At 39.8% G+C, this 20,617-nt stretch overlaps 1 protein-coding gene across 1 annotated transcript in view; it reads right to left on the minus strand.

Annotated features, from left to right (window-relative positions):
- Positions 1–450: 450 nt before the first annotated feature.
- Positions 451–20,617, minus strand: part of LOC120611444 (uncharacterized) — a 29,302-nt gene continuing 9,135 nt past the window's right edge. Inside the window, exons 3-5 of the mRNA XM_039873934.1 lie at positions 5,614–5,758; positions 2,251–2,984; positions 451–1,029 (exon numbers count right to left, since the gene is read on the minus strand). Of these exons, the coding sequence (XP_039729868.1) occupies positions 2,463–2,984; positions 5,614–5,758 (667 nt within the window). The 3' untranslated portion in view covers positions 451–1,029; positions 2,251–2,462. The remainder of the gene's footprint in view (positions 1,030–2,250; positions 2,985–5,613; positions 5,759–20,617) is intronic.

Consider the following 20,617-nt stretch of genomic DNA (forward strand, 5'->3'; position numbering starts at 1 on the left):
AGCTTCATCATGCTCATGGAAACTGCAAAACTGATTCATCCCTTAATCCTGATCTCTACCAAGATGAGGGACAAAAGTCTTCAAATAGCCCAAGGCTGGGCCAACTAGCCTAGGGGAAGTAAAGGACTGTGACCCAGATGGTCAGGGTGGCGATGTCTGGAGCATCAAAGGACTGAACGAACTGCCTACGATTTCAGTGGACAGTGTCTTTTGGAAATAAGGATTCCCTCGGAACCGTGTCAACAAGCATTTGTGCCTGAAGAGAAGCAATCAGGGAAGAATAACAATTCTTTTGGGAAAAAGACAGAGTCCAAGAAGCAAGGTCACAAGCAGCGATCTCAGCAAAGGATAGGAAATGCATGTTCGAGTTTCTCAGTGAACTGTTTCACCAGACCATCCATATCCACCTCCACCTAAAAATCAGAATAGCTTACGAAGTAGTCTGTAAATTAAAAGAAATAGATGTCTTACATAAAATGCGGATATAAAGATTTTTTTTTTTTAATTGGGGAATGAGTATGAAACGCAGGCTAAGATGGGCACGTGTCCTAGGTCACTTCTAAGTGCTAGGAAGCATCCTCCTTAGAACCCGCTGGTGTTGCATGCCGTGGCATTTCCCCAGCTTCACTGAGCCCACACCTTTGTGTCCGGAATGGTCTCTTACATTTCATTGGAAAATACTGGCAATAGTGGCTATACAGAGATACTGTCGGTTTAAGGCAAATGTGAAAACATGACTATAAATCTTTTGATTGTGAGAAAAGGAAACAGTTTTCCTTCCCAGGTCCTGGAGAAATAACTTGTTTCCATTCAGTACGTGTGCATGGCAGCCGGGAGCTACTCACTCAGTCCCAAGTGCCATGAGCCAGTTCTTGTCTTCAGAGGTGATCTCGCCCTCGCCCGAGAGGCTGGCGGCTGTGTTTGATCAGGTGCCCAGGGGATGTCAGATCTTCCAGGATGATTCATCTGCCAGAGGCTCGTCAATTTGCCATGGGTAATTCCAGCCTGTTTCACATTTGAATATGACAACTCCATTCCATAATTAGAAGGAGAGATTAGAGTGAATCAGGTAGTTATGATGAATAACTTCATCGCTGCTATTAGGTCTCTATTTTCTTTAGTGGTTACTAAAATATGTTTAAGAGGAAAAGCCTATGGACGTGAATTTGCACCGCCCCCGCCCCAGTCCTCTCTGTTATTATGTACACATTCTCTATCCTGCTTTAAATATTACTATGGAAATACAATTCTATACAGGAGTCTTTTCTGGAATTGTAGGTTCCACAAGGAATCTCCCCTCATTCCTGTCTTCTAAGGACTATTAAGAAGTAATTGCTTTATTTAACCAATCACCTGCTGGGCACCGGAACCCCAAATTCAACAAGTACAAGACAGATTCACTTATCTCCGCCCTCCTCCTGTACTCTTGCTCTCGGTTAATGCCTCCGCCACCCACTCAGTCTCTCAAATCAGGAGCCTGGCTGTCACCTAGACCCCCTCCTCCTCCCTCCCACCCTGTCCCCAATCAAGCTCCAAGTGCCAAATAGCTCTTACACTTCCTCTTCTGCTCCCAGCCCTACTTCATGTCCTCACCTCACTTCTGAGCTATTACAAGAGCCTCTTCAGTGCTGTCCCCCTCCTAGTGCCCTCTTAAGTCCTAATGCTATGTGACTAAGGGTAAGCTATCCACAGTGAAAGTCTGCCTCTGCCACTTTCCCTGGAAAACCCTTCAGGGGCGCACAGGACAAAGTATGAACTCCCTGAAGGACAGAAACGGGCCTTTCTCATCTGGCCCTGCCAATTCCTCCCGCCCCACTCTGCACCTTGTATTTTCTACTTTATCCAAACCAACTCGCTCATAATTTTACCATTATAACTGGGACTTGGCTCACTGGACCCTCTCCCTGGAATGCCTGCCTCACACTGGTTATTCTCGTGACCTTGGCTCCTCTTTCAAGATACAGGCCTTCCCGCCTCCAGGGGCTCAGCTGACCCTCCCGGCAGGTTAAAGGATCCACCGCACCCCACCGCCTCTCGGCCCCCGTGACACCCCAGCACGAGTGGGATTCTCTCTCCCAGCATGGAAACGGCCTGTCTCCTAAAACCACGTCTCCTAGCCCGCATTCTCCATCTTGTTCCACTCAGTGACGAGCATGATTAGGAAAAATAACCGGCTTTGAATCAATGTACGCCGGCGCTCTTTTAGGCCTTTTCGTGTATGTTTTCTCGTTTGCTTAAAATGCTAATTACCTGCCGATCAGGTTCTTTCATTCCATGCGTGGGAAGCGCTCACACGCATCGGCTATTTCCCACGGAAGGAGAAACGGGTGTCCGCCGCCTCCTTCCCAATCCCCTCATATTTCAGTGTCTCAAAGCTCGTTGAGGTGGAGAAGGGAAGAAAACAGTCAAAATGAAAATGGTTAAGTTAATTAATGGCGAGCTCGCTTGTAGGACCAGCACGTTTATTTAATCAGTTGCCTAGTAACCCAGGCTGCGTCTGATGTCAATCTGATCAGGCTGCTGTAGCAGGTGATGGCCTCCTTTCCATCAGCCACTGTGCTCCTGCCCTGCCTGCGTGGGCTTTGGGTACTGAAACTGCAGATCTCCTTCCGGCCCGAGATCAGGGAGGCTGTGAGGTGGAAACAAATTTTTAACATCTTCTCTGTCCACTCAGTCTCTCTCCTCGGACTCCACAGCCAAGGGAGGAAGGTCTTTGCATGAACGTGACCTTTTAGCTGGTGAATCATATGACAAGAAAAATGACTCGCACCCGCCTTCCTTCCGGAGTGACCTACACACCAGGCACCGAGGAGAGTGTCACAGCTCTCCAAACTGGTATCATTTGTGTACCCGCATCGATAAACAAGGAATGTTTGCACACGCCACCGCAGGTGAGGGCCTCTGCCCGTGGCAGGACAGAGAGGGTCAAACAGAGAGGGGGCTTGGGCTTTGGGTTTTGTGTCATGTGAGCTTTTCTGAGTGACCTTAAATGGGGAGAGAGAGAATGGATGCTGAGTTTAATCATGCAAGACCAGCTCAAGACAAACTGTGCAGTTTTGTTTTCTGTCTGGGAAAAAAATAACTCACGTACTGACAGGCATCTGAGCGCTCGGCGCTCCTTAGGTGCTGAATTTATTGGAGGATTTGACGACCAGAATTTGCTTGTAGGTTTTCACCTCCCTTATGCTATTCTCTTAGCTGGTCGTTTTGAACGCCCCTCCCCCATCTTCATCCCCAACCGTCCCTGTTCTTAAGCCAAATAAAAAGGAAACATCAATGAAATAAAGATTCATGTTTCTGCTTTGACACACCATGACCATATTTTTATACTATTATGAGATGGGTTTTTTCCTTCTATTTGTCAGTCTCTGTGGATAAAAGACTCCGTCTTCCATAAAGAATTCCCACCAGAAATCTTTATAAACCTTCCATCAGAGAGACACTCTGCCTTCGTGCTGTGCGAAAGCTAATCTAATTAAGACAGGATCTGCTAAATTTAATAGCCTGCTATGAATTTTTACAGACATCTGGTAGCTGGAAGTTGGAGCAGCTCTAACATATAAAATTCACATTGTCCAGATGACCAATATCAGGGTCAATATTTTCCTTCTTTTGGGAACTCATATTGTTTTAGTATGGATGCTGTTTTTAAACCATGATATCTTACAGGTAAACGCACTGGAACGGACACCGAGGATGGAAACTTCTAAATCTCGGCTTTCCATCTGCGAAATGAAGGCAATGACATTTCCATCCTGGGGTCGTTTTATGGATAAATTTGAAAATGTATACACTGGGCGGGCTTCGTTGGGTGACCGACCTATACGGTCACACAGCACCGCATGTTGGCAAACCCCTTGCTTGGTGTAATGCTCTTGTACTGTCTCGAAATTCTTCGTTTTTGAACTAAGAGCACTGCATTTTTTATTTTAGACTCAGCCCCGTCAGTTATGTAGCTGGTCCCGTGTGTATAAAATTCTTTGCATGATGCCTATTGCATAGTAGCCACGAAATAATTATTACGAAGCTCCCCTCCCCATTCTACCCTCTGACATAAAATTATGAAATTCAAATAAGTAAATTTTCTCCCACTTCTACCTCCACCTCCCCCAACACGGTCTACATCTATCTTTAGGAAATGGAAAACATGGTAATAGAAAAAAGTTAAATTTTATATATGCTAGGGTGTGCAAAAATTACCTATTATACAAAACCCATAATTGATGATGAGGGTGTTCTCTGAGGTAAAAAAAAAACTGATATTAGGTGTTAGTTTCCGGGGAGGACCTAATTTCCATTTCATTTTGTTCTTGTTTTTGTTTTATTTGGTTTTAGCATATGTATGATTTGCCCTAAAAAATAATAATAATAATAAATTTAGTAATTTTGTTTTACTTAGACTCCAATAATCCTATCTGTACATGTACATGACTGTATATTCACCAGTAACTTCTCACTAGTTATCTGAAAAGATGGAGCTGGGGAAGGGGTGGCTTCCCCAAAATCTAACCAATTTTTCAGACCCAGAAATGTGAGTTCTACTCTAGACTCAAGGCAATAATTAATACTTAATGGAGTTGATGGACATCTCCTCGACTTCCCTTGCATTCCATAGCCCACTCCCAGAGGGAAGAAAGAGGCGGGTGCCAGCGTTCTTTCACTGGAAACCCCACCCCACCGAGCCTCCTGGGCCCCAGAAAACATGTGCACTCACAGGCACCTGTCTGTAAAGCAGGAAAACAAGAAGTACAGCAACCCATTAAAATCCTATGTTCTGACAATATTTTGCTCCGGGGCTGCTGAGAAACATAGTATCTAATAGGCTTTGAAGTGAAAGGTGGAATCCCTGTGAAATGAGATTTTTTCCAAAGTATCCAAATGATGCAGGATTTTTTTCTCCCCACCAAAGACAGCACAGGTTGAATGACCTTGAGCAACGACAAACAATATACCGCACATACCCAATCAACCCTGATAATTACCATGTTAATAATTAAGCCTATGGTCTGAATTTACATGCAATGTTTCTGTTGAATTCTGTGGGGCACTCAGGGGTGGCTTGTGGGCAGAGGTCCAGCTGACTAGCCAATTCTGAAAATATTAGTGAAATCCCTCACTTTTTTTCGTCCAAAGTTCCAGTCTCCCACAATAAAATCTAAGATACCATCCTGAATGGAAGAACAGAATTCCTCCAGAATCATTGTGTTTCATTCCTCGGGGACAGCTAACTATTTAAAGCAAACAAACAACAAAAAAGAAAAGAAAAGAAAAGAAAAAGAAACATTTGCATGCTTTTGTGAGTCATGATCATATTACCTCCTTTTTCTGTCTGACAAAAATGCTATATAAGACATTTGACTCTTTTCCTGCTTGGTCTCTTGCTGCTTCTCTGGTCTGCGGGGGACCATCACACAATTTGTGTGCCCCAGAACACAGCTGTACGAGCGTGGGAAAGCACCTTAAACAGTGGTGCACCCATGACAATCAACGGATATTAGAAAATGATGGTAGATGCTACCTCCTGCTTTCCCCACTCCCTCCCAGCTGTCGTCCTAACACTTTTGCAATTCAAGTTTCCAAAAGAATTCTATCCAGGGCAGAAAATATATGTACCTGTTGTCCTAGCTGGCAGGTTCTGGAATTAAGCTGAGCTCTCAGAAACTTGATGGTTCGCGTGTCTGAGGTGACATCTGTCAGTCTGTAACTGTTCCGTGTTTCGATTGGCTGAATGTTCGCTTCCTTTTCTTCCCAGCAGTGCCTAGAATAGAGAAAGAATGTAATAGATATTTGTTAAATGAATAAGTCAAGAGGAATATTGGTATTGTTCTCTTGTGGTCTGAGAAGCCCAGGGTACTTTTAACTCCATGCCCAGTCTGTTTTAGCCTGTCCCTTACTGCTGCTTGTCAGAAAAGAGATGTTAACTACTTTCTTAGCTTCTTCCTAAAAAAAAAATTTTTTTTTAAATTTAGTTTGGGCCATGGAGGGGGCAGTGTGGTGTAACAGTGAAGGGCATGGACACTGAGCCAGATTCTCTAAAGCAGGATCCACACACACTCCTTGATAAACATGTACAACTTTATGTTAGTTACTGAACCTTTCCATGCCTCAGTTTCCTCATCTGTAAAATGGAGATAATACATGTTCCAATGTTATACAAGTAGTTAATATTTTAAAGTACCTAGAATGATGCTAGTACATAAGTGCCATATAAATATTTACTAAATAAATACAATAAAATGGTATTTCTAAGAAACGATAATATTAATTCATGGATGGCAAATAAGTTGCAGCGTGAGAATGAATTTGTACTACTTGGTAGGAGATATCTGAAATCATATTAGGAAGGAGTTCAAAGCCACACTGGGCCTCAGGTGAAAAGTAGAATCCTGGTGATCGATGATGCCGGACGATCTCTGATGGGGCAGTGGCAAGATATGTGCCCCCTTCTGCCATCCCTGACATGCATGTGACTTTTTCTACCTGATATATTCAAAGTACCCAAGGAAATGGGTCACAAGGCTAGAAAGTTTGAACAAATATTTTTGAGACGCCCTTCTGTGACTGTATTATGCTAAGCGTTAAAACATAAAGGTGAGTAAGGCAGCCACTGCTTTCAATGTATTTAAAGACAAGAAGGAGAGATGGGCCCGTGGATTGTACTTTAGACTACAGAGCGCAATAGTCGAATGTAAACACAGAACTTTGAGAGCAAAAGAAGCGGCAACTAACACACCCCAGCATGGGAGGGAGACATGAGAATCTCTGGCGGAGACCAATTGCTAAATGCTACTTGAGTGGCTTTCCTGTCAGAAACGAATATACTAATGGACAGAACATATTAAATGATGGTTTTCCAGACCCTGGACAACAATCAGCATTGAACTATGATCCCAGAGAGAAGGAAAACAAGGTGAACCTTACGACCACTTTACCCTAAGGACTGGAGGCAGGACAAGGTAAAGCGCAGGGAGGAGCAACTCAACAGAGGCAGTGGTGTGGCCAGGTGGAGGAGATGTAGATGAAGTCAAGGAAGGCAAAGGAGCTAGAACTGTGAGACAGTACCAGGGGGCACAAAGCTTCACAGAGGGAAGGCTGCAGAGACCCGCCAAGGGCAAACCTGCATCTTTGTCTCAGTACTCGTCTGTTCATAAACTGTAAAATATTTCAGGGATGGCAAAGGAAGCATGAACATGAGGAGGAGAAAAATAAAAGATATATATTTAAAAATACAAAAAAAAAGTAAAATATCTAAACTAAAAATTGCTCAGGATCAATTTACAATACACACCTTTAATCTACCAGAGTCTATCTTCAAATTATATTGCACCTTTTCAAATATAACAGGCTTACAAATATATACTTCTATCCCCCATTTTTATGCATTGTTATTATGTACTTTACCTTTCCATAGATAATAAATCGCACAATAAATACAGAGTTATTGATTTTTCTTTTAACAATCAATTATCTTTTAAAGAAATTGTAAAATAAGGGAAAAGTATCCTTTTATATTTATACATATGTTTACCATTTGGAGCACTAATTATTCTTTTTTCTAGGTCTACATATCCATCTGGCATAATTTCCTTTATGCTTAGATAAAAGTTCTTTTAACACATTTTTAGTGTGTGTCTTCAGCGATGAGTTTTTTAGGGTTTTTTTTTTTTTTTTGGTCCTAAAGTCTTTATTTGGTTTTCATTTTTAAAGGTAGTTTTGCTGGATATGAAATTCTGGTTTAATAAATTTTATTATCAACACATCAAGGATGCCATTCCGTTGTCTAATGGACTTCATGGTTTTTGATGGCAAATATGCTGCCATTTTTGTCTTGTTTCTCTGTGTAATATGTGTGTTTTATCTCTGGATCCTTTTAAAATTGCTCTTCATCACGTGTTTTCATAAAATTTTATTATGACATGTCTTTTTGTGATTTTTCTTATGTTTTTTTTTTTCTGCCTAGGACCCACTGAAATTCTTGGATCTGTATGTTTTTAGATTTCATCATTTGGAAAAATTTTCAGGCATTATTCTTTCAAATGTTTTTTCTTCACTCCCTACATTCTCCCCACACACTTTTTTTGGTCTTTTTTCTCTGTGCATTTATTTTTAATTGTTGCTGTTGCTATGTCTTCGAAGTCTCTAATCTTTTTTCCCACATTATCTAATTTATTCAATGATTGATAGAACAATTAAAAAACCTAATAAGGTTACAAAATATTGGAACAAGACTTAAAAATCATATTTATAACTGATGTATATAGAACACTCTATCCAGCAACAGCAGAAAACACATTGTTTTCAACTGCACATGAAACACCCACCAAAATAGACCACATTCTGGACCATAAAACAAAACTCGATAAAGTTTAAAAGATTCAAATATAAAACACATCATCTGACCACATAGAAAATAAACTAGAAATCAATAAAAACAGATTTCTGAAACATTTCCAAATATTAGAAATTTTCTTAATTCAAAAATAAAATTAGGAAGCTATTATTTAACAGAATGAAAATTGAAAGATGGTATATCAAAATCCATGGAAGTAGCTAAAAAATGTTTAGAGAGAAAATTTATCATATTAAAACTTTCTATTAGAAAAGTATATATGAAATCAATTACTTAAGCTTACACATAAAGAAATTAGAAAAAGAATGGCAAATGAAACCCGAAGTGAGCAGAAGAAAGTAAATATAGAACTATTGAGAAAAATAAAACAAAACAAAAAAATGGATTTTATAAAAGATCAATAAAATTGATAAACAAGTGATAATTTAAAAGTCAAAAAAATTTCAATATCAAATAAAAGAAAGAATACTGCTACAGTTTATACATGTTCTAAAAAATTAATAAGAAAATATCATGAACAATTCAATGTCAATAAATTTGACAACTTAGATGAAACACAAATTCCTGAAAGACAGACTACCAAAATCTATTCAAAAAGAAATGGATGAATGATATAGCTCTATATCTATTGAAAAAATTAAATTTGTGGTTAAAATTCTTTTCACAAACGAAACCCAGGTCTACCCAACATTTCAAGAAACAAAAAAGCAACCCAACACAAACACTTCTAGAAAACAGAGGAGTGAGGAACACTTACTGGCCCATCTATGAAGACAGCACAGCCTTGGTGTCCGAACCAGATGAAAATATTGATTGACATTCTAACAAATATAGTGATAAAAATATTTTTTTAAATTTCTAGAAAATTGGATTCAGAAATAAATGATAAATTAATATATCTTGGCCAATTGGGATTTTTATGAAGAATCAAAATTTGTATTAACATTAGAAAAGATAAACTTTATTCGCCATTAACAGACTAAACAGAAAAAATATATATGTTCATTTTAATAGATGCAGTAAGAGAATTTGACAAAATTCAATATTCATTCGGAATAAAACTTTCAGTAAACTAGGAACAGAAAGGAACTTCCTCAACCTGAAAAAAGGGGCATTTATGACCATTTTACACTTAACAGCCTACTTATGAGTTCCCTTAAGGTTGAGAACAAGATAAGACCACTCTTACCACTTGTATTCATCATTGTATCAGAAGACTTAGTCAGTGCAATAAGGCAAGAAAAATAAATAAAAGGCATACAAACTTGAAAAGAAGAGTTAGACATTGTGGTTGTATTTGTACAAGATCATAAAGAATCTAAGTTAAAAAAAAAAAGAAAGTACAAAGAAGGGAAAGGAACTAATAAATGAGTTTACTAAGGTCATAAAATAAGATGTCAATATAAAAATTCAATCATATTTCCATATACTGGTAACACAGGATTAGAAACGAAAGGAAGAACAATCTATAATAGTGTCAAAACTATTTAAGGAATAAACTTAAAATATGAGCAAAGACCCAGACTTATAAATTACAAAGCATTGCTGAGACATTAAAAAATATCTAAACAAATGTAGAAATATATCATGTTTATGCATCTAAAGGCTTAATAATGTTAAGATGGGAATTCTCTCCAAATTGATCTATAGGTTCAATAAAATCTCCATAAAAATCCCATAGGCATTTTTGTTGTTGAAATTGACAAGCCAATTCTAAAATGTATATAGAAATGCAAAGGACCTAAGCCAACCCACAGAATTCGAAAAATAAGCACAAAGAATAGCTCTTACACTACCTTATTTCATAATTTTCTATAAGACAATGTGGTGTTGGCACACTTTAGACATATAGACCTATGTTACAGAATACATCGTCCAATAATAAACCTACATATATCTGGCTAATTAATTTTGAAAAGAGTGGCAATGTAATTCAATGGGAAAACATAGTTTTCTTCAACAAATGTGTTGGAATAATTAGATATCCATGTGCTAGCCAGCCTCCTAGATGACCCCAGTAATCACTGCTTCTTAGTATTCATGTCATTTTGTAGTAGCTTCCCATTGAACCAAAGCTGGTTTACAGGACCAGTGAAATATAGCGGAAGTGAGGGAATGAGTGTGACCTCTAAGCAGGTGTGATCATCACAGTATGGAAATCAGATCATCTTGCTCCCTTGCTCGAAATAGTCAAATAGTGTTCTCTTTCACTCAGAATAAAACCCAAAGTCCTTCCCTTGACTTACCAACATCTTTGATGAAAAGCTCTCTGACTTCATCTTTTACTCCTCTCTCCCTTACTTTGTCCTGAAATCAGCATGGCTTGCTCCCCCACTTCACTGAAGTCAAGGGATGTAAGCTCCACGAAAGCAATGACTTTGTTCTATTCAATGACAAATCCCCAGTGCCTAGACAGACACCAGCCATGTGATAGGTGCCTCTTAAATAGAATGACTGAACAGATAAACCTCTGTACTCTTTCAGATTAGGAAAATAGTGGACCATGAGAAATGAAAATAAGGCAGAAATTTAAAAGAGAAGAAATGAAAAACAATGGAGGCCAAAAATAGGAGTTTATCATAAGAACATGCCAGCTCCAAAGAGTGTTCAAAAGCTCATAGTTTGAGTCAGCTAATGGGTGAGAAATGAAGAAATATCTCAGAAGTGAAGCCAAGTTGGAAAGTCTGGAGCCATCTAAGCAGCCTAGTTTGCAGGTATATAGCCCTGTTGAAAAAAACCTCAAAACAGAGAACAAACAAAATCGGCTAAGAGCAGCTTTGCTATTACCTCCTGGAAGAATAAGGACCTGAAATGGACCAATTTCTGGAGTATTGTGAAAAGCAGGAGAGTAGTAGGAAAGAGAAAGTTATTTAGCTGAAAAGGGAATTGGGGGCAGATTATGTCCAGATCATGACAAATAATAACAAGAGGACCTTAAAATCCAGAGTTTCGGGAGCTGTTCTTAGCTCTGCTTTCTTCACCACCTTTCTTCTGAAGCTGCAATTATTTTTGTCCTGATTTCCCATGAATGTGGAGGGAAAAGCCACCACAGAGATTTCTTAGCTGATAGAGACAGTCGTCTTCCAATATTCGTTTTCTCTTTCGTTGGAGAAGCGCCTGGGTTTGACGTCGGCACCTGGCCACCCAGCCACGGACTGCAGTGCTTCACTCCCGGGGATGCTAGGGATTGTCGGCTGGTAGGATTCCAGTGGAACTGACCTGTGCTAATCCTCTGTCATCTTCTGGGCCATGCTTGCTATGGACTTGCTTCTTGCTGGCTGGATCACAGCAAAGCCCCCTGGCCGGCCTGGCTTGTGGAGGAAAACATTCCGACTCACCTCGGTCTGTTTCATAAGAGAGAAATGAACTTCTTTCGTATGTCCCTTTGTTACAGCTACAGAATCCGTCTCCTAAACACTGCGATCACGCGATGGTGCAGAGTCTGGAGTGAGAAAAGCCCAAGTTCAGAGCCTTTATCTGCCACTCACCAGGCAGGTTCTCGCGTTTTCTTTCCTCAAAGCAGAACTGTGATAATAAAACCTGCCTCGCTGTGGGCTGTATGTTCATAACTTTAAAACATGTGTAGGGTCTGATCCTTAGTATTTACTGGGTAAAGTGACATCTTTGTTATTGACTTTTTTGACCACACACAAATTCCTACCAGGAGCCATAGCACTTGACCGTGTCAGGAAAGAAAAGGATGGAGGAGAAGAGATGCACCATGGTCCTTGGGCCCTCGCCCTCCGTCCTCGGTTCTCCCGAATAGCACTCGCCACCCAGCATTTCATGCCGAACACTGAAGACGGTCCTCACATGTCAGTGTGGGAAGTCTTCACGGCTTCAGGATTCTTCATCTTACTTAAGTAAAGGTATTTCCCAAACCTCCAATCCATTACTTCACAGAAGCCTTAGTGACAATACACCGTGTCCTGCTCTCAAATCGTGTGCTTTCCCTCAGCTCAAAAAGCTAAACACTGAAGACAAAGCAATACCTCCATGATCCTCCAAATAGCATTTCTGTAGTTTTAAAACCTTCAGTGAGGAAATGCTTGAAAATAACTTTTCAACCAAAACAAGACCAGTTTGGCCACATTCTCCAAAACTCCCTGAGGGTGGTTCCCCTCCCAACCCCCTGGAACCTCTCCCCTCCGAAGAAATTTGTTCTTCGGATTTTCAACTTTGTCATCAACTGCGAAACCTCAAACACACAGCAAAAAAAACATCTTTCCAAATATGATGTACTGTGATGTTTACCATTTTAAAGGAGTCACTTCTTAGTCTGCTACACAGTAAATAACCCATTTGTTTCACTCAAATCACTTCACGTAATAAAGGACTTGTGTAAATTCAGTCGGAGCTCTGTCATCCCGGGGTGACGAGTTGGCATAGGAGAATTTATCTCTACCATCCTCCAGTATGAAAAGCTGGTGCTGCGTTTTTTAGCACGGCAAAAGCAGTGAGAAAGTTGCAGTTCTGGCTTGTGAATTCATCAAGAGCTGACTTCATGAAATCTTAATGAACAGATTCAAGCAAGGGCTGAGGATAACTCATTCAGGCAAACAAAAATGCATGAATGCAACATTAAGCTCAAGAAAATGTAAACCTATAGAGCCTGAAAATTTAGTCATTGCAGGTATAATACATAGTATCCATTTATGTATAGATATTTATACATCCGTATATGTATATAAGTGTACATACATATGTATACATATACACCCAAAAAGGGAAAGAGACAGAGAGACAGATATAGACAACGTATATATTAAATAACCATAACTCAGGATACTGTGATCTAATATTGTACAATAAAACTTTCAATAATGATAAGTTAATAACCTGAGGTTAAAAGCTGCCCTTGGTCTTGCCTTGAAAATTGCCTTCAGCAAGGGGGAATTTGACCTCCCATTTTAGAGAGAACCCCTGAAAGCAGAATTTACTCCAATATATGGAGGTATAGATATGTAACAAATTGGAGGTGCCCAGTTTATGGTTTTTTTCTGTGGACAAGGATGCTTTTTCCATGTGCATAAATCCAACTCCACCGCCTGGCGGCATCTCTGAGTTGGGCTCTGCAGACACTAACGTCTTCAAGGTCCTCCAGGTGGTCCCCCTCAAACACTCATCTGAACACACAGCCAGGAGAGGCAGAAATCTGGGTGATGTTTCCATCAAAACTCGGGGGGTGAAACATTATAAAGGGACTATGCATCCCAAATGCCAATAACAGAGTGAAATTATGGTGGGCTATGAGGTTCAACAATTACTCATGGGACACTTTCTTATAGACCAGATGGTCACATCCTCATGACAGCGCTGTGGAGGGAAGGCTCACTCTCTTTAGAGGTGAAGTGTTTGCTCCTCCTTAGCCAGACAGGTGGTGCACAGCACACACACACACACTGTTTATGACTAGATTTCCTGCTTTTCGCTAGTCCGTGCTGCACATGTAATGCTGGTCCATTCTGCTGTCCACGTCAGAGTCCCACCCTTGTCAAGGACATGTGGCTCCTTCCTTCAGCATCACCTGCAAAGTGGCAAAGGCCTAGAGCTGAGAGTAAAATTCAAAGGCACCGTCCCCAAGGAATTCATCTGAAATGCAAGAGCGATTGGACTAGGGCAGGTTTTGTTCCTGCATCCACAAGAATCCGGCCAGCACAGGGCCTTTCTTAATGCTGCTCACATACCCAGTTGAAATCGGTCTAAGCAGCTGGCTGGTACGACCTTTTTTTTTTAATAAAAGAGCTTCCCACCCAGAGCATCTCAGACAATAGAAAATAGAGATATCAATTGAACGATTTGAGCTAATGGTAGTTTTATCTCCTTATAAACATTTTCTTATTAGTTCTTTAAGTGGTTAACATGAAACCCTTTGCAATACTTTCATTTGGGAAGACTTGGTAAAGTCATCCACTTGTCAGGTATATAACTGGAAGAATTGTAATACAAATATAAGTGATCATATTTTGGTCACATGTGGTTAATTTTCCTTAGATAAAACACTGAGGAACCCAATATGGAAATGTCAAAATTGCCTCAGAGTGAAACACTCAATTTGAATATTTATATACATGCTCCACGTTGAGGCAATCCAGCAAACTGTTTAATAAAGACAAAAGAATTGAGCTGTTTGTGCATTTTAATTTGCAAAACAAAGAACATCCCATAAATGTGATTTAGTTATATTATTACACACTTTAATTTATTATTCATGCATCTTATTTTCTATAACCCAAACAAGACATGTGTTGCAAAATATCAGCATTGCCACAATTCATACCATTTACAGTAAAACTTGGGTTACCTGGTTGGTACATAGTCAGGCTGCGGGGCCAACTGTAACAAGGGTGTGTGTATATACATAGAAGTGTGTGTGGAAGAGAGAGGACAATTTTATCAATAAAAGTAAAAATAAATGAAATAGGTCATGATGGAGAAAGGAATTAACTTTCTGAACACAGTGCCACTACCTACTATTTTCATGTTTCACGTGCCTGTTTATCGTCTCCATCCTTAACTAGAATGTACACTCTATGGTGTTCTCCCTCCCCCTCCTCTCCCTCTCTCCCTCCCTCCGTCTCTCTCTCTCCTCTTTCCCATTGCCTCAACCAACACCTACCTCTTCGCAGGTGTTCAAACATCCAGAAGCACGAACAGCATCTCTTGCTCAGCACACACCAGGCATTTGGGATATGTATGACCAGTGAGACATTACATCACAAGACTGCAGGCCCCCAGTGGTCCTTAGACTCATTTGTAAGTGTTTTAGTTAGTTAATTAATTCATCTTAATTGTGACAAAGTAAACATACGCTTTACCACTATAGCCATTTTTAAGTGTACGATTCAGTGGCGTTAAAGTATATGTACGTGGTTGTGCAAACACCACCTTCATTTATCGCCAGAACTTTTTTCATCTTGCTAAACTGGAACCGTACCTATTAAACTCTAACTTCCCATTACTCCCTCCTCCCAGCCTCTGGCAACCCCTAAGTTACTTTCTGCCTGTGTGAATTTGACTACACTAGGCACCTCCTATCAGTGAAACCATACAGTATTTGAGTTTTTGTAACTGGCTCATTTCACTTAGCATGATGTCCTCATACCACATGTCAGAATTTCCTCTTTTTCTGAGGCTGAATAATATTCTATTGTGAGAATATATTACAATTTGTTCATGTGTGAACACATGAGTCGCATTGGGTTTCGATGGCATGTTCTGCCTGGGGTTTGTTTATTTGTTTAATATATTGAATTCATTTTGAATGTCTTTAGACAGGACATGTCTTCTCCAATTCTTCTGCCCTCACCACCTTTCTTCTCCAGACGCCTCCCAGATTCCCCATTAACTCCGTGTGTCCACGTCTTTCAATGGAGATTGAATGATAATGATTATATTTCACTTGTTAACATTGGAATAAGAGTAATTCATATTGTAAATCAAGAATTATACTAGAGAAGAAGTTTCTACCTAACCTCTAGTTAATTTTGGTAAAAATTTAAGAAAACATTTATTTCTTGAGCTGTCCGGTCTTAACAGATAGAAATTTGATGGGCAGTCTCCTCTGACTGTTAAATCCCAAATTATTCTATATGATTCTGATATGGTCACTGGCGTATTTGCACACAGAGCAAACTCTGGCAGAAATTAGGTCGGTGGCCAGAATTTGTTCTCCTTATTCATTCATTCAATCATTCAATACATTTTTATCGAGTGCCTATAATTTGGAAGGCTTCGAATTAGCCTGGCAAAAATTAGCATCAACAAAACCAAGAGTTTTAGCCCTTGCGATTCTCTCTGTTTCTAGGGGAGCCAATATTAAGTAAACAGTACCCCAAGTAATGTAAAACTTAAACATGAAAGGTGCCAGATAAAATCAAAACTGCGAAAGGCGTGTGAAGCTATAATAGCAAAGAGTAGTAGAATCTGAAACAGTCTTACACGTGGGTGGGTGTGGGGTGGGGGTTACAGGAGAGTCAGGATTCTTCTAAAATGAAGACAATGAGTATGCGCGAATGACAATTCATATGAAGTATCATGCGGGGGCAGTGATGATTGAGGTATTCTCATTTCTCTTCCTCTCCAGTCATTCATTCATCCAGTCAGTCAGTCATTTCTTTATTGAGCACCTACTATGTGCCTGACACAGTGTCGGGCGCTAGGGATAGAAGGATGAACCAGACCAGCATGGTCCTTACCTGGACAGAGCTTGCATCCTATTAGGGATACATACAAAAAAAAGAAACACGAGTAAAGTAACAAATGAAATCATGACAAATGCTTGTAGGTGTCGTGAAGAAAACCGACCAAGGCTAAAATAGAGAACAACATGGTGGGGGAGGCATTTTAAACAGGATGGTCAGGTAAGGCTTCTTCGAGAAGGTAACATTTAGGTGCAGTTCAGAAACTCGAGAAAGAGCTGGTTGCACAACGAAACGGAGGGAACTGCATTGTGGCCATAAGGAACAGTATAAGTGAAGTCAGCAGTGAGTTTGGCAAATCTGTGTATTTGAAAGACCATGGCAACTGGAGAGCAGTTTAATTGTACTATGAGGTTTGAGATGTACAGGAGCCTGCTAAGCCTTGGCAATAAGTTTGTAGCTTTTTTCTTTTCTTTTTTTTAAATTTTGGACATAATCAGAGAAGTGACACCATCTGATGTCTATCTGAGGAAGATTGCACTTGTTGCTGTGTGGGACACGGATTAACAATGCCATTTGGGATCTGCCCGAGTGAGAATGGCTGTGTCCTGGACTCTACATTTTCATTGTCTTATTTTCATTAGATGGCCCTCTACCTGGAATGAAAGCTGCGTAAGGGAAGGACTTCTGTCTGTTTTTGTTCACTGCTCAGGGCCTGACAGTGCCTAGAAGGCAAAAGCTGGTAGTCAACAAATATGTCTTGTTATGAAGTAAGATACTCATCCCCGAAAAATAGCTCTTAAAATACTATTTACTTTAACACATCAAGGTAATGACCAGGGTAAATTTACTGAAACAATCTCCATGGTGGAGATTCTTATCATTTTCACTTGGCTAAAGAATTCTCAGCGAATATGCCGGCAGTCTCACTCTACTTTCAAGCAAAGATTTAATATCTAGAAGCAGCTGTAAGATTGCAGATCACTAAAGCTTCATTGCCTTTACAAAACAGACTACAAGGCATTTACTCGTGAGTCCTGAAATATTATCATAAAACTAAACCTCACTTGTCAAAACAAACAAGCAAAGTAAATTCCACAAGGCATTATAGCCTCAATAGCAACTGCATTATTTTTACAAGCTAATTCATAAAACCAGATAATTCATAACAGCACATCCTTTCCTAAACGTGAATGTAGGAGATTCTCTAGCGTTAATACATCAGTGCAGATGTGTAAATAACTATACTGATCCTTCAATAAAAGTGTTTTATTCTCATCACTATTGGATAAATATGCCATCTGAATAATTTAGTTCTTCTTTCCCCTCTTGAAATAATCTTTCTGAAGATAAAAATTTAGATTCAGAAAATTAAGAAAAACTGCATTTGATTACAGTCTGCCAAACTTCAAAAGAAGAATATGAATGATAACTCATAATCATAATAGCAGGAATAATAAAGCATTTGGTATGGAAGGCTCACTACTTCACATATTTCAGTCTATTAGTCACCCAAACAGTTCCAATTATTCACATATTTTGGCATTGTGCAAATAAAACATCTGAATGACTGATTACATTTTTTTTCCTCTTTCAAAGGTTTTTTTCTCAAAGTTATTGTAACTTAGAAGTGGCACTTTTAAAGAGTGCACAGCATGCTTTGATTTGATTTATTGTCACAGTAAAAAAATTGTCAGTCTTTAATCTCTCTTCTATCCTATATGTGCGTCGGATAAGTAAATCCTATAGATACTAATAAAAAAATAACACTCAATATGCATTTGATCATTTCCATTCCAAATCCCTTTCATATTCCAACTTGAGTAAATATAGAAAAAGCCAAACTTGTTTGAGATCCAGATGGAGTCTTCTAGAGAATCATACTTTCCATATATACGGAAAGTAAACTCATTATTATAAAATGTAAAAGTATATATCTTGATTGTTATTAAGGGCCCACAGGATCATATTTTCAGTTTTTGTTGACCAGAGTCTTTATCTGCTATCACTGGAATTTATAAGAGCTTCTATAATTAGAGTTGCTACTTTATACTAATACTAGCTTTGTTTCTAGGATTTAATCACAACTACAAATCTGCATCTGACAGGTGTAATGGGCCTTATTTCTTGATCTTTGGGCAACATTTGCATCATTTGGAAAGTAAATTGGTATTTGCAATTGAGATGATCATCTGCTTATAAAGAGGTATTTCAAACTAGTATCTAGTAGAAAGCATTTGACTAGCCTAAAATAGAGTATAATGTGTACCGTGGTATGGGGTGGGAGGAGCACTTGGAAAGATGACAGATTATTGAATTGAATTGTGAAAAGAAGAAACAGGATTTAAAGTAAGTGAAATTGGAAAGAAATGAACCATATCTGCAAGCACTCTCAAAATAAGTAAGACTCTATAACATAATGTGAATTCGTTCTTGAAAATACCTTGAAAGCTTTTGAAATTCTCTGATGGAAATTGCTATATGAGTACAAAGCATTAACATTATTAGTAATTATTATTATAAAACATTAGTAGATAATAGCAACACAGGAATTTTCAGTAAGTTTCACAAGTGTAAATATAGTGTATCCTGCTAACATTTTGACAAAATATATATATAAATGAACATATAGACTGATTGTTCTTTTTACTCTTTTCATACCTGAAAAATAAACACTACAACTGGATGAGTAAAACTCTCAAATGTGTCAAGTGGCATCAATTGCCTAGAAATTGGTTTCTTAAAAGAGCGAATGGTTTTTTTCCTAATGAGATTTCATTTAACCATCGTGTTGATTCAACAATCTCGTTTTTAGCTCTGAGTACCTTCCAGGCACTGTGCTAGGAACAGAGCACCCCAGGAGGCCCCCACCTTCTAGGAGCTAAGAGCGAATGTGGAATATTTACTAGTTTTATTGTTATCTGTTGTAGAAGGAATAGCATCATTATTAATATTCAATTGAGTCTTAACTCAGTAAGGGTAAAAAACATGAAATGTCTAATTTCTGTGATTGCAACCAAAGAAACTCCTGAGGTCCTTTGGATGGCTGGGGCAGGTGTTGGGATGGTTTTCCATTTCCTTTCCATGTAAAATGCATCTATTTATTATTAGATCTTGATGGAACGAGCTATTTCAAAGGGCCTCTTATTTTTAACAGTCCCTTATCTGGACGGAAATCTGGCCTCAGTGCGGTTTTTAGGCGTGCACCAGGCCCTAGGAGAAGTAAATCCAGTAAATTAAATTAAATCAATTAAAATTCAGCACTAAAGGGCCCAAGTAGAGCGGAACTCAAGCGCACGGTCCTAGCCCAACTCCAAAAACTTTAGGGAGGCCGAGGTCCGAGCCGACTGACAGGATAACGTATCCACAGTGACGACGGGTGTGTCGCCCCTGTCAACCACACCTATCGTTCAGATCAGAAAATCTCCCTCTAATCTGCTAGTTATCGCGGGCCTCTCTCAAATTTTCACTCCCGCGGAGGACCGAAGGCGTGAAGGATAACTGCAGGAAGGATGATGTATCATCCTTCCGCCGGGGGAGTCATTTCTCCCATGAACAGAGGAAAAACTCTGGTTTCAGAGCTCTCGCTACAAACACAATATGGACCAGCTGGCTGACTCAAATGCTGCCGTGAGAGAGAAAAAAAACGAAGCGGGGAAACTGTCATAACGTATAAACCAGGGTAAAGACTGTGGAAACCACAGGTTAATCTCGCGACTCCACTAATTAGATGGCAACGCGGGGCTTTGCCCTAAATCCAGGTGTGGAGAACTTGGCCAGCGGCCAGAGAACGCAATACCTGCACCGGAAAGTCCCAAGGAACTGGGCATTTGTTCTGCCAGAAGAAGCCAAGAGGCGGTCCTAGGTCCCTGTGTCCGCATAACGAAGAGGAGCAAAAGCAGCGACGGCTGGACCAGTTGAAAGGGTCAGACAGCAGCGGGGGGATTTAGGTTCCAGCGGTTCCAGAAATAATCACTTGTGCACATGCTCGGGGGCGGCCATCGGCCAGATATAGGTGATATGATTACTGCCTGGGCAGAGGAGGTCAAGACCCCTGAAACCAGAGAATGCTGCTCAAGCCCCTCGGGAACCACTTGTCCGCAAGTCACAGTCCCATAAGACAAGA

Source organism: Pteropus medius, unplaced genomic scaffold, assembly GCF_902729225.1.
Source record: "Pteropus medius unplaced genomic scaffold, Ma_sr-lr_union100, whole genome shotgun sequence".
Taxonomy (NCBI): Eukaryota; Metazoa; Chordata; class Mammalia; order Chiroptera; family Pteropodidae; genus Pteropus; species Pteropus medius.